The 13691-nt window shown below is 38.2% G+C and overlaps 1 protein-coding gene across 1 annotated transcript in view; it reads right to left on the minus strand.

The window, feature by feature from the left end:
* ZNF804B (zinc finger protein 804B) overlaps positions 1 to 13691 on the minus strand; it is a 229230-nt gene that overhangs the window by 26587 nt on the left and 188952 nt on the right. Inside the window, exon 2 of the mRNA XM_026039444.1 lies at positions 5148 to 5291. Coding sequence (XP_025895229.1) covers positions 5148 to 5291 — 144 coding nt within the window. The remainder of the gene's footprint in view (positions 1 to 5147; positions 5292 to 13691) is intronic.

Raw genomic sequence — 13691 nt, forward strand, 5'->3', positions numbered from 1 at the left:
CAGGACGTGCCTAAGGAGAACCATCTCATGCTCTTCCTGGGAAGCCTGGGGGCCCAATTACCTCCTGAAATGCCTGTGCATCAAAGCAGGCAACATGGGGAATAAACAGGAGAAATTGGAGGTCTGTGTGCTATCACAGGGCTGTTATCTCATTGCAGTTTACAGAGACGTGGTACCTCACCTGCCTGGAGTGTTGTCATGGACAGCTATGTGCTTTTTAAGAAGGACAGGCCAGGAAGGCAAGTTGGGGATGTTGCTCTTTATATGGGTGAGCACTAGAATATGTCAAATTCTCTCCAGGGTTGGCAGAGCTCAAAGGGTTGTAATTGGGATGCAGAGTCTGTTTGGGGGCCTGTAGCTAGCGCTGTCCCCCAATGGGTTAGTACTGGATCCAATCTTGTTCAGCTTATTTCTCAAAGATCTGGATGAAGGCACAGATTGCACTTCGGCAAGCTTGTTGACAATACAAAACTGAGGTGAGTGGCTGATTCACTGGAGGGCTGTGCTYGCTTTCAGAGAGACCTAGACAGGCTGGAGAGATGGGCAGGTTCCTTAACTCATGAAGTTCAGCTAAGGCAATTGCAGAGTCCTGCACCTAGGGAGGAATAACCCCAGGCACCAGTATAAAATGAGTGTGACCTGCTGTAGAGCAGCTCTGCAGAGGAGGACCTGGGTGTCCTGGAGAACAACAGGCTGAGTATGAACCAAAAACGTGCCCTTGTGGCCAAGAAGACCATTGATATGCTGGGTGTCATTAGGAAAAGCACTGCCAGCAGGTTGAGGGAAGTGATCCTTCCCTTCTGCTCAGCTGTAGTGAGGCCACATCTGGAGTTCTGTGTCCAGTCCCGGGCTTCCCAGTAGAAAACAGAGATGGAGCTACTGGAGAGAGTCCARTGTAGAGCTACAGATATGATCAGGGGACTGGAACATCTGTCCTATGAGGAGTGGCTGAGAGAGCAGGGCCTGTTTAGCCTGGAGAAGAGATGGCTGAGAGGTGAGCTTGTCAATATGTGTGTATATCTTAAGAAGATATGAATAAGAATGAAACAGACTCTTTTCAGTGGCAACCAGTGATAGGAAAGAGGCAACAGCCACAACCTGAAGAATAGGAACTGAATTTGATGAAAATCTTGTTGACTGTTGGTGTGACAGAGCACTGGAGCAGGTTGCCCACAGAGGTGGTGAAGTCTCCTTCTTGGGAGATTTTCAAAACTCGTCTGAATGTGATCCTGCCCAAGATGTTCTAGATGACCTTGTTTGTGCTGGAAGATTAGATTAGATGATCTCCAGAGGTCCCTTTCAACCTCAGCCAGTTTATGATTGTGTGCTTCTGTAAACGACCTGTGGTTCAGAAAATTTTGTATCAMAGATTTTTTCATATGCATATCTGTGTATCCCCATAGGTATATATATTCAGTATCCATACAAACGTAGGATATATGTAATGTATATAGACTTTTGACATGATACACATGTTGATATGATACACACATATTTAAAGAAAGCATACTGCTTGAGAGCAATGCAATGCAGTAGGAAGACTAGTTCTGCAAACAAGGCCATATTGCAATCACAACGTTTTGCAGTCCTCTGGGGACAAGGAAGGCAGTGATTGTCATGCTGCCTGTTAAGTCCAAGGTTCAGCATTTTCCACTTTAACAACTGGTTGAAATGACAGATAAGAAAGTATATCACAAAATTAATTTTGGAAAGGCATAGTAGTGGGAGGTTGGAGTCATAGTTCATTGAAAAAAAWCAGTTCCCTATAAAAGAGAAACAAAAAGCCTATGGCAAAGTACTCACTGCACTATTCTTTCTGCTTGTACTAACCCATCTTCTCTAATCAACATTGCTACTTTAATAGAAATTTTAAGTAGCAGCATTTAGATAAGAAATCAGATGGGAAAGACTGTAATATATTGTTACTGAGATGTAAAGAGTCCCTCAATTCAGCATATTCTCTATTAGGAGATTCTTGGTTAGAGCATGTCCATGTAGATAACTAAATGATTAACTGAGGTACACTGCAATTTCTACCAGGAAAGAAAAATCATACTTCAGGATAAAGATTTTCTTGTAGCTGCTGTACTTACCAGAATAAATATTTTGAAACTAGAMTAAGCAAAAACACAGCAAACCATAAATTAAGTTTTCTCTTAAGATTATCTCAATACAAGTAAAAAGAATAAAGGTCCTTCTGTGGCCTGCCACAAAAGTCAGAGAAAAGGTTCCATCCACACTATTCCTCGAGGCAAACTAATGCTGTTGCCAGATTTAGCTGAGTAGTCAAGATGCGAGTGGGGAGAAAAGACTGAATTACCCTCTCACACCTGGAGGATAGTTAGCTAATTCCCATCTAACTGAGCCTCTGAACTACATCTGAAAGGCCAGGATGGGGTGAGCTCCTACTGCCAGTTGATATTCTGCATGTGTCGTGCATTTCCAGGCAGACTGGGAGTTTGCAGTACCATGAGTACCGCAGCTTTTACTGTATTGCATTCTCCTAAAAATTAAAGGGAGTTTTGCCACTTAAAGGGAGTTTTGCCACTTAAATATTCTCTGTTGTGATGGAAAACTACCAAACCCTCCCCTACTCGAGAACCCGAGAAGAGATGATGCCTCAAAAAGGCTGTTTTATTTTGCATAAGCTGGTCTCCACAGTGGGGGCACAGGAAAGAGTGAAGGGCAGAAGTGGATTCACTTCAGCTCAGATGCACCTTTTATATATAGGCAAAAGGCTGAAGGGTGAAAAAAGGTCTTTGTGCAACAAACAGGGTTTTACGGGGATTAGAATCACATGTTTGGAAGCTGGAAATGTATTTGTTTTGTATTATTGCAACCTTTTTTATGGATTAATTAACAGAGTGGTGATGCAAGGGACTGCTGTTGGTTTAACACATAAATACATTAGATGAATCTAGCTCTGGTTTGGGAGAGAAGGGAAAAATAGATCTAAATTAATCCATGTGTAGCTGACTCTGGACAGGTTAAATACAGCGGCATAGCTCAGCATGGACAGACTCTGGCCAATTCATCAAGGCAGTGCAGTATAAGATGCACAGAGAAAAAGTCCAGGGGATGATTAACATCCCCTATAATGCAATTAAAGACAGTAAGATTGCTTTCATTGGGTGAAAGGAGTTTTGCCTTTAGTCCTGCTTGCTGTACTCTCCATTTAGTGTTTCTAGTCCTGCATTTTCTAAATGATTCATATAATTGCAATATATTGGACCACTGTATACCCAGAAGTCTGATCACGTGGAAGGCATTAATACATGTGCAGCTGGAATGCTTTTCAGATGATGGCAATTTTTAATAGACTCATGTGGGAATGTGTGTACCCAGGCACAATGCAGCAGGGGTATATGAGAACACTGTCATACAAAACAAGGACAGTATAGGACATCCATTAGCAGGAAGACGTTATATGTTGCAAAGCAGAACAAATGGCCATTAACTTGTAAAGGACCTAGCAATTTTTGCCCTGTTCATTCAGAGCCAGCGTTAGTACAAGCCCATCTCCATGAGCCTAGGAATAGGCAATGAAATCGCCTTAGAAGGTTTCTGTGTAGACCCACAAATGCATGAGAACACAAAATGTGCAACACCTCTAAATATTATTAGGAAAAAAAAAAAGCAAAAAAAAAAAGCCAATAAGTGAAGCTCTTTAATCAAACCTGTTACATGTTCTAACTTGTTATGTGTAACACTCTGTTATATCAGAGCGGCAGAAATGCTCATTCCTGGATTTTGCAAACCATTTTCTTATAATCCTAACATGTTTACATGAATTAATTGGAATTTCTTCCATGATAGCAGATGAAACATGTTTTTTGTTAAAATCAGAGGAAAAACAAAATGTAGGAAGAAGATATAGCAGGACAGGAGGCAATCGTGGATAGGATATATCTACCATATATAGCATTGATTAAACTGGCACAACAAGGATGATAAATAATTAGCAACTATTATCTTTTTCCAAGAATGCAATGTTGTGTTGTACAGGAGCAACAGYTGTTATTTTGTATTGCATTCTGCGTGCAAGGTAAAACGTATTCCACTCCAAGGAACATTATAAGATTTTAAACTCAGAAACATAACCCTAAAAAACAAAACAACCCCCCCTAYTTTTCCACTCTTGAAACAACCTGACCAGCTTGAAATAGTGTTTGCCTTCTGAATCTAAAAGAGGGACCTGGCTATTTGAGGAAGTGAACGTTCCTCCTCCCTCATTTATAGGTTGCTCCACTTTTAAATATGTCAAATTCAGTGCAGCTATCAGTATAGATCCCTCAGTCAAAGGGGACTTCAAATAAATTGTGCTGAAGAGGAAAATAATGGATAATTTGCACTCGATATCAATGAAGAAATAGTATGTTAAAATAGTATGTTGAAAGTATCAGATATTAGCTTGTCTTCTGTCTGTGTGAATTTAGAAACCTCCCACAATGAGAAAAGAAAGAAAGAAAGAAAGAAAGAAAGAAAGAAAGAAAGAAAGAAAGAAAGAAAGAAAGAAAGAAAGAAAGAAAGAAAGAAAGAAAGAAAGAAANAAAGAGAGAAGGAAAGAGAGAAAGAAAGAGAGAAAGAGAAAGAGAAAGAGAGAAAGAGAGAAAGAGAGAAAGAGAGAAAGAGAAAGAGAGAGAGAGAAAGAGAGAGAGGAAGAGAGAGAGGAAGAGAGAGAGGAAGAGAGAGAGAGAGAAAGAGAGAGAGAGAGGAAGAGAGGAAGAGAGGAAGAGAGGAAGAAAGAGAGAAAGAAAGAGAGAAAGAAAGAGAGAAAGAAAGAGAGAAAGAGAGGAAGAGAGAAAGAAAGAAAGAGAGAAAGAGAGAAAGAGAGAAAGGAAGAAAGAGAGAAAGGAAGAAAGGAAAAAAGGAAGAAAGAAAGAAAGAAAGAAGGAAAGAAAGAAAGACAGAGAGAGAGAGAAAGAGAGAGAGAAAGAGAGAGAGGAAGAGAGAGAGAGAGAAAGAGAGAGAGGAAGAGAGGAAGAGAGGAAGAGAGGAAGAAAGAGAGGAAGAAAGAGAGAAAGAGAGAGAGAAAGAGAGAAAGAGAGAGAGAAAGAGAGAGAGAGAGAGAGAGAGAAAGAGGAAGGAAGGAAGGAAGGAAGGAAGGAAGGAAGGCTGGCTGGCTGCTGGATGTTTTTCAGTTTTACCTGCTTGTGAGCATGGTCATAAGAATTGATGTGGTTGTCAAACTCCTGGTGCTTGTGGTACTGCTTGTCGCAGAGTTCGCAGTAGAAGTTCGCCTTCACATCCTCCAGAGCCTTCGCTGCAGCCTTCTCCTTCTCAGCATAGTCCTGTGAAGGCACAAGCAGAGAGACGGGCTTTGACATGGATCCCGAGCTCATGCTGTTTTATCTGTTTTGTCACCCGTGTTARAAATACTATACTGACCACCACCAGCAAAACCATTAATTCACAGGACTCCATCTGAATACCAAAACACCCTCTGAGGAGGTTTTGGGTCTGAAGTTAGATTACATACATACATGTGCATATGTATAGAATTATTATCACTGTGCAAAGCCAGGCAGAGAGGAAGGAGGCCCAGGGGAGCACCAGCACTGCCCTGAGCGGCTCCCAGGCTGGCAGAGACGGATAGTTAAGAGCAGGTAAATCCCCAGGTGAGTACAGGCAGGCGGAGGCTATCTGTAGATCCAGCACTTTCAGAGCGTGCTCTGCTTTTTCCATTATTATGGCTTGCAAGAAAGAATCCATAATTATATGGATATTAAGACAGATTTCCTTTGTGGTCTGGTTTTCTGTGCCATATGAAATTACTCAACAGGGCTGGAGCGCAGATGGATGCGGCTGGGGGTCTTCCCACAGGCCACAGTAGCCTCAGTCTTTCCAGGGCTCCCTTGTCCCTTCTCCAGCCTGGCACAAGGGCGCTCACCARCCAAATGGCCCCACACTTCCATGGAATTTATCTGTCTTTTATCTATTGCAGTTCTTGCAGTGTTCCTGTACATGGAGAAAACAGCACAAGACATGGAAAACAACTGGCTTCTCAGTATTTCTTCTAAATCTCCCCATAATGCCTCAGGCAGCTGTATGGGAGAGTCCAGTACTCTGCTTTTTATATATATTAGGTACCCAGCCTAAAGCATAGGAGTTAAATTCTAACTCCACTGGACCTATGAGGGGGCCTGACATTCCAAATTGCTAGTAGTYTTTAATAATTTTATTTCTTTTAAAAATCTTCCTTTTATTATTATTTATTCTTATTAAACTTTCGTAAAAGCTTTAAAAAGCAAACTTCTGTCATGAAAAACATGAATCAAAAAGCTGATAAAAGCAATTCATTTTATATTCACTTTGACTGGTTGATATTGCTGGAGTGCATCATCTCTTGCCAGGAATCTCAGTAATTCACTATGAGTTTTATCATTCCACTTGCTTAAAGAAAGGGATATTTTTTCCACCAGACTTCCCATTTCTTAACAAATATCACAAGTTTCAAGTTTGAGACTTGACCATGCCATTGATGGGTGTTAGCTACTTTGACCCACGAGAATGGACAACATTTTGGCCTGAATCCTTCACATCTGCCCTGGTCTTGTTATGTTGATGTCATCAGGGTTTTCTCACACTGTAGTTAGAGGGCATTTCTAGTGAGATTATCTTCATCTAAACTAAGCTATCTAGTAGTTAGGTGTGTGGCTTAAGGTAGTGTCCTAAGCTCCCTCCATAGGCAAGAGTAAAATGATAGCCACTACCAAACAGTGATTTATTCCATCTGTTTCAAAAAACCTATTCCAGGATGTGATTAAACTCTCTACAGAGGTGTTAGATCTTTCTTAAAATTTGCTTCTAAATCTTTCCATGAAAATTGCTTGAATTGCATCTTGAAGATAGGACTGCCTGAAATTTTGATTTTCCATCATGTAAGTCCGTGTCAATGGCACATCAGTCCATCTCACAGGGCAAACATCTAAATACATCCCTTCCCTGTATGTGTGTAGCTCAGGAAGCTTAGTAGTCTATGATGTGCCCAGATTGGATATATATAAAAACAAACGGTCTAAACTAAATCATTTCTCCACTTGAGAGGCTGCGCAATAGTGGTAGCTAATGCTTGGTTGGATTCAGGGGGAAATAGTCTCACAATTAAACAGTTAAATAGCATTCATTAGTTATTTAAATCTACAAATCCCATTAAAAAGTGATACTTTTCAGCAATCAGATCAATTGTTTTACTAGCATTAATTATTCACTGGGCCTTTGGTATAATGAAAATGCATAAATTAGAATGTGGAAGCAATAGCATTAATTATGCAGAGATGCCTTCGCTGGAAGTCAAGTGTTGGGGGGCATCATATTTTTATTCTAAACTGGTAAAAAATGTATGTTTTGCACTCATTGGCAATCAGCCAAAGCATTTTTTTTTTTTTTTTTTTGGTTCTGAACTGTCAATTAAATGTTTACAGCCTGCTCCATCTTTGCTTCTGTTGAAGGAGAAGCCTAATTGTTTGGGGTGAGCATGCTGCATTATTCTCTGTGAAGCACAACTGAAACTGCTGTTCGTGAGCATTCCAAACTGCCAACTTTATCTTTCTCAGCAGAAATTAATACAGTTCCCTTAGCATAAAGATGTTTTAAAATAGCAACAAGGCAGCTCCCAGGTGCATCCTAAGATAATCACAGCTACCTCCATTGCCTTATTGCTTAATTATGCTTGTCTACCATGGCAAAAGATATAATTTCCTGCTCGCTTATCGATCAGATGCAGGGAAATTGAATGCTACATCACATACTTTAGAAAGGTCATGGATTTTTCTTTCTCTACAAAGGCGTTAGAACTTCTAGCTCTACAGTAAATTGTGCACAGCTAAATGAATTTTCGTATCCAGACTGCTAATATCATCTCCRTTGGACTGTAAGCACCAGCGGTCAATTTTTGTACAATGAATGAGATAATGTGAAAGAAAATATATAGAATTATATCTGTAGAAAAGGTGATCATAAAAGCCTGACTGCTTTTCAGACTTCTCTTCCCTTCCTAAGTAAAACAAGTATTTTGAACCATGAGCCAATAACGATTACGAATATATATGTCACAGTCTCGTAAATGTTTTTCTGGTCACATGCAGCCCCCTTGTAGCCAGGATAAATAATGAGTATAGCTATAAGACGATGTAAACCAGCAGAGTTGTGCTTGAGGAATGGGTAGGTCACAGCAAGTGCATGTCGATGTCAGTGATGGTGTGGTCTTGGTGGGTAAGAGCTCCTAGAGGGCATGGGTTAACCACCTTCTGTATTGCTGGACATAGAATAGATCATATTCTATATAAGGATAAATAAGTGCGGAAGATACTCAATTCATTTTTTTTTCCTAGAAATYTGTAAAATGGTTCCATATTATGGGTCATAATCTCATTCACATCAGTTTGGTCCACAGAGGTACATAACATTAATGAATGTTTATATATTGGATTCACTTAAAATGAATACTTCTATTGCACATTAGATTGGAAGTGCTTTCACTTAGCAGTTACTTTTGCAGTATGCTTCTKATTGTGAGAATACAATTAATGGCATCTGACATTTCATTTTCTAATATAAGCAAAATCAATGAAAAATCCCATGTAACTGAGTTTTCTAGAATGTTGCCAGTGACACCTATTCAATTAGAAATCATTTATTAAATCCAGAGTCTGTAAGAGATATTTAATAGACTGCATAGCCATTAAAGTATGCTGACCTAGACAAAACAATACTATACTGCTTGCCTCAGGAACTGATAGTAAATATATCTGCTCTCTTCAAATGTACCAMGGTGAAAAGTAGGTCACTTGACATAATCAAACTTTCAGAAACAGTTTTGTATAAACCCATGCATCACTACAAATATAGTGGAATGAAAGTGTAGTGCTTGTAAATAGAACAGGAAGAAAATGTAACATCATTAGCCCATTTTCAATCACCTATTTCTAAATTGGGATGTAGAATTAGTAACAGACTAGCTAACTGTTACATAAATACAGCTCTCAATAAGTGATGGCCTGTACCCTCTTTGGGGACACAAGCAGAGTTGTTCCCTATCTCAAATGCAAGCCTGTGAACCAGATTAGATATGAGGGCCAGAGCTAAATGCTATTGCAATGACTGATGTGCTTCTTTTTTGTTTTTTTTTTTTAAGATTTCTCGGACTAGTGGATAAAGAGTAAGGAGGACAAGTATATATATATATGTGTATATATATAATATATATAAAAATAAGCTACAAAACTGTATTGTATATCTGAGATTTTTTAGGTATTTTCATTAGTGACTTAGAAAATGAAATGAACTATGATTACATATGAAACCTATGAATTATATCAATTAAAGTTACAGGAGGAACAAACAACTTAGAAGGCAGGATTGAGATTCAAAATGATCATAATAACTATAAGGTATGWCCTAAAATCAACAAGATAAAATAAGGCTGTATATCAAGTAAGGATGTATATCAAGTAAGGCTATATATCAAGTGCTAAGTTTTGGAAGGGGAAATCACATTCACAAATACTGTATTGTGACTAGCTGAATAAACAGGAACGTATAGGAAAAGGTCCAGGAGGTTAGAGTGGAAAAAAAAATTAAATGAAAGTCAACAGTGAAAGTCAAGGCAAATCACAGTCTGACACGTTAATAGTAGTGTTATATGTAAGATGCTGAGGGTAATGATTCCACTTGATTCAGTATTGGTGAAATGTCAGCTGTAAAATACTATTGGGTACATCTACACCATCAAATCACTTGGCTCCTGGCACCTAGTCCTCTATCATCCCTGCTCTGTGCCTGATAGTTTACTCCATAGCTTTTACTTTGGAGTAAACTTGCGGGTTCTCTTGGAGATGAGGCTGACCRTAGTTCTTGGGTAACATTCAGCTCAGAAACCACGTCTCTGTAGGCAGCAAGGATGAGATTTCAATAGGCTCTCCATGCCTTAGATGGTCCTCCAAGAACTCCCAAGCGTGCCCTCAGACGTTCCCCAACTCATAGCCTTCTCCAAGACATGCAACACGCACAGGCCATGAAAAGCTCTGCTGCACCATATGATAAAATAAACCATATAGGCAGATTGTAACATAGCCTTCACATTATCTGAAACAAATTGAAATATAAAGAAATGTATCAGGGACTTTTTAGGATTAGAGGAGTAGAGCCCATGGACTGGAGGAGATTTTGGCTCAGCATGGGAATAGGCAGTTTGTCCTGGTTTGCAGCAGAGCTGACAGCTATTCCACATTCTAAGAGATTAGAACTGCTTCCTGGGCAATAAAATCAGGACTGCAGATACAGCCCATGTCAGATTTGGTCCTCACATTTTGAGGAAGACATGGACATCCTTGGGAGACCCTTGGGCTGAAGAGTAAGGATAAGAGGTTTAAAAAATTGTGGGTTATATACTTTAAGACTTGCTCATTCACCACTTCTTGGGAAAACTCAGATACCATTCATGCCCCTTTTGCCTTTCCTTTTGCAGTAGTTAGTCAAGAAAGATCTTTAAGACTCAGCAAGCAAGTGACACAACGCATGGAGTAATCTAAGTACTTGTATGCAATATGAATCTTGAGAATATTGTAAATGTCCCATATTAGGATATGCAAGTGAAAAGCCAGGTGGTTCAATCAGTGAACTTCTCCCTTCTCCCTTTGGAGAAAACACTGTTCTGTTAACTGAAGTGTTTCCTAGGGATGTTTATCACGGAGGATATAATAAAAAGCAGACATTTAGCAGGGGCAAAGCAAGGATTGTACACTGCAATCACACATGCTGAGGAGTCGGCAGCCTCTTGCTTTATTCAAAAAACACATTCTCAATTCAGTGGGTATCCCTAAGGAATTCTGCACATTTCTTTTTTATCCTGGAACTGATTTCAGGAAAAGCCAATGATATGGACCATTTTCATTTCCCCCACACATAATTTGCCATCTTCTTGAAAATTCAATGCATAGTTTCAGCAAGGAGTTACAGAATTATATGCATTTATCTGCAAAGGTGTCTTTTTCTTTTCAGAAGCAGCAAAACTATAACTCTCTACTGACTTACAGAAGACAGCTCCTAATTTCTCCAGACAAATAGATCTTCATATTTTTCACACTCAGGCTATTCCTGCAGTACTTCCAGTTATAGCCACTTCCATTTGCTGCTAGAGTGCTGAGTGCTGAGCCTGGAGAAGTGCAATGCTTTTAGCAGATCCTACATCCATTTCAGATTACAGACCTGCTAGAACTAATGGGTCAGATCTATAAGGGAGATGTTACTTTAAGGAGTCAAAAGCCTGCTCCTAATTTATTTGATATCAAAATAARCAATGCCGAATCAGAGTCAACTTTATAGAAAATAGGAATTTGCATAAAAACACCAGCAGGACTACTATATTCAGATCTTCAACAAAACTTATATAGATTCTAAGACAAATGACTTTCTCTGGTAATTTTATAAGGGGCTTGAGTTTATTTGAGGCTTTCTAAATGCTTCTTCCAACTTTACACATGAAACATAAGAGTGATAAAAACCTTCATTGTTAATATGGAGTACACTTTCCAAATGCCCCAGAGGTCAATATTTCCCCCCTTATTTTCAGAAGTCAGTGGAATTTAAGCAGCTAGCATGTATCAAAATCTTCCAAAAATGTGATCATGGGCTCACCTGCAAAAGGAATTAAATACCTGTCTGAAATGTACATAAAAACTTTAAATCATTAAGAATCCTGCTCAGTTGTTTCCTAAACTTGGATGTTCCTACACAGCTTAATGAGTCAAGTAGCCTCATGTAGAGTTTCTTAGGTGCCTTCATTCCTGAATGAGGAATGCAAGTTTTCATGCTCCACTCTTCCTTCCCTCAATGTGTTTCACAAATAAAGCACCTTTTCCCTCCTTTTACTGCTAATTCCAATCCAGTGGATATTTTCAGGAGATGCACTAAACACACGCGTTGCTGCTGCTCTTTCCCTCACACCTAATAAGTCTGATATATTCAGTTTAAGTTTAAAAGAAATGTATAAAAACATAATTTTTAAAGTTTAGATCATACTATTGAAAATCGATATGTTTAAAGAACTAAAACAAAGTAATTAAAAGGAAGTAATCAGCAAAACTTAATTTCTTTATTAAGTCAACAAAATCATCTGGAATACCATATATTGCAGAAAAAAAAGTGCTACAATAAATAAACAACTCAGAATGTTAAAAATAATGAGCCTATGTAGAATAAAAATGACAAAAAAAAATAAAAAGGAAAGGCAGCTAATTCACTGATTTCAGAAAACAAAGGGATGAAGTAAAAATTTCCAGAACCCAATCAAGTTAGGAATGTAAATTAAAATAATTATATACTTTTTATACAGAGAGAAAAGATTAAGTGAAATAGCATTCAATAAGTATGAGGTTATGTATACAGATAATCTTGATATAATGATATATAGTGAAATAAGATTTTCCAAACTGAATTAGAAACACAACTGAGTTATTCTCAGAATTAATAAGATGACAACAATCTAGAGAATTACAGATCTTGTTATACTGGCATCTATTTTATGCATGACTACAGCAAGTTTGGAAAGAAAATGATAAAAAGGTGTGTAGTTTAATGGAAAACTGCATGAATAGTGATTGGATACAGTTGGTTATTAAATAAGCTATTGAATAATAAAATTAATTAACATTTAAAAAATGGATATTAGTGTAAGAATCATACTTTGGTCAAAGAGTTAGAGCAGGAACAGCACTATTTAATGTAATAGGAGTATAAGATTGGGAAAAATTGGTCTTCCAAGACCTCTCATAGAATGAATCTCATTTATCATTTCTGCTGATTTGGTACCAGAAGTGACAGGCTGTATATAATATAAAGATGGGAAGCACTGCCAATATGGAAGACTCTCTGAACAGAAGAGCAGAAAGTCAATGACTTTAGAATTCGAGTCATAGAAGGAAGTTGACATGAAATGGTAAAAATTATTGGACTAAGTATGAATGAATTAATTCAAGTTATTTCTTCTATAAATTCATCAACTTGAAGAAGATCATGAAGAACCTGTTTCTATGTCTTATCTAAGWAGTGAGGTGTATCTGTAAAAAAGATAAAAATTACATTTAAATATATAAAGTAAGGAATTTCCTAGAGAGACAGAGGAAAACACTCAGGCATGAAGTACAAATAGGATATAAATCTTGCACTACATATAGGCTGGAAACCAAAAGAGGGTTCCTTACCATCAGTGTAATAGACTCAGTAACAATCTTAACGTAGAAATAGGAGTATCTACAAACTTTACTTATTTTAAGGTGGTGCATGACACATTTATGATAGGAAATATATGATATGGTTGGCTGTAGTAATGGGAGACTAAATTTGATTTGACGACTTAGGAAAATATAATTACTTTAAGTCTGTTTAATTACATGTGATGCTGCCTGATTTTTATGTCTCAGCCACAAGTTAAATCTATGAGGTACATTAATGCCAGTTAGCATTTGACATAATATTTCCAAAGAATATCCTATGAATGAAATAAATAATGATTTCCAGATATTAATTCTCCTGTGAGGGTTAAAAAATAAGGTGATTTCTTTTGGCATTCTGTAACTAGAGCAATAGCCCAAAGAGAACAAGGGATGTGACCCAACAATGCACCCAAGAATGCAAAGAATGTCAGAACTGTCAGAGTTAGGATACAATTTTAAAGGTTGAAACAATTTCTG

Source organism: Nothoprocta perdicaria, unplaced genomic scaffold (genome assembly GCF_003342845.1).
Source record: "Nothoprocta perdicaria isolate Ctin4 unplaced genomic scaffold, notPer1 scaffold_23, whole genome shotgun sequence".
In the NCBI taxonomy this organism is placed as follows: Eukaryota; Metazoa; Chordata; class Aves; order Tinamiformes; family Tinamidae; genus Nothoprocta; species Nothoprocta perdicaria.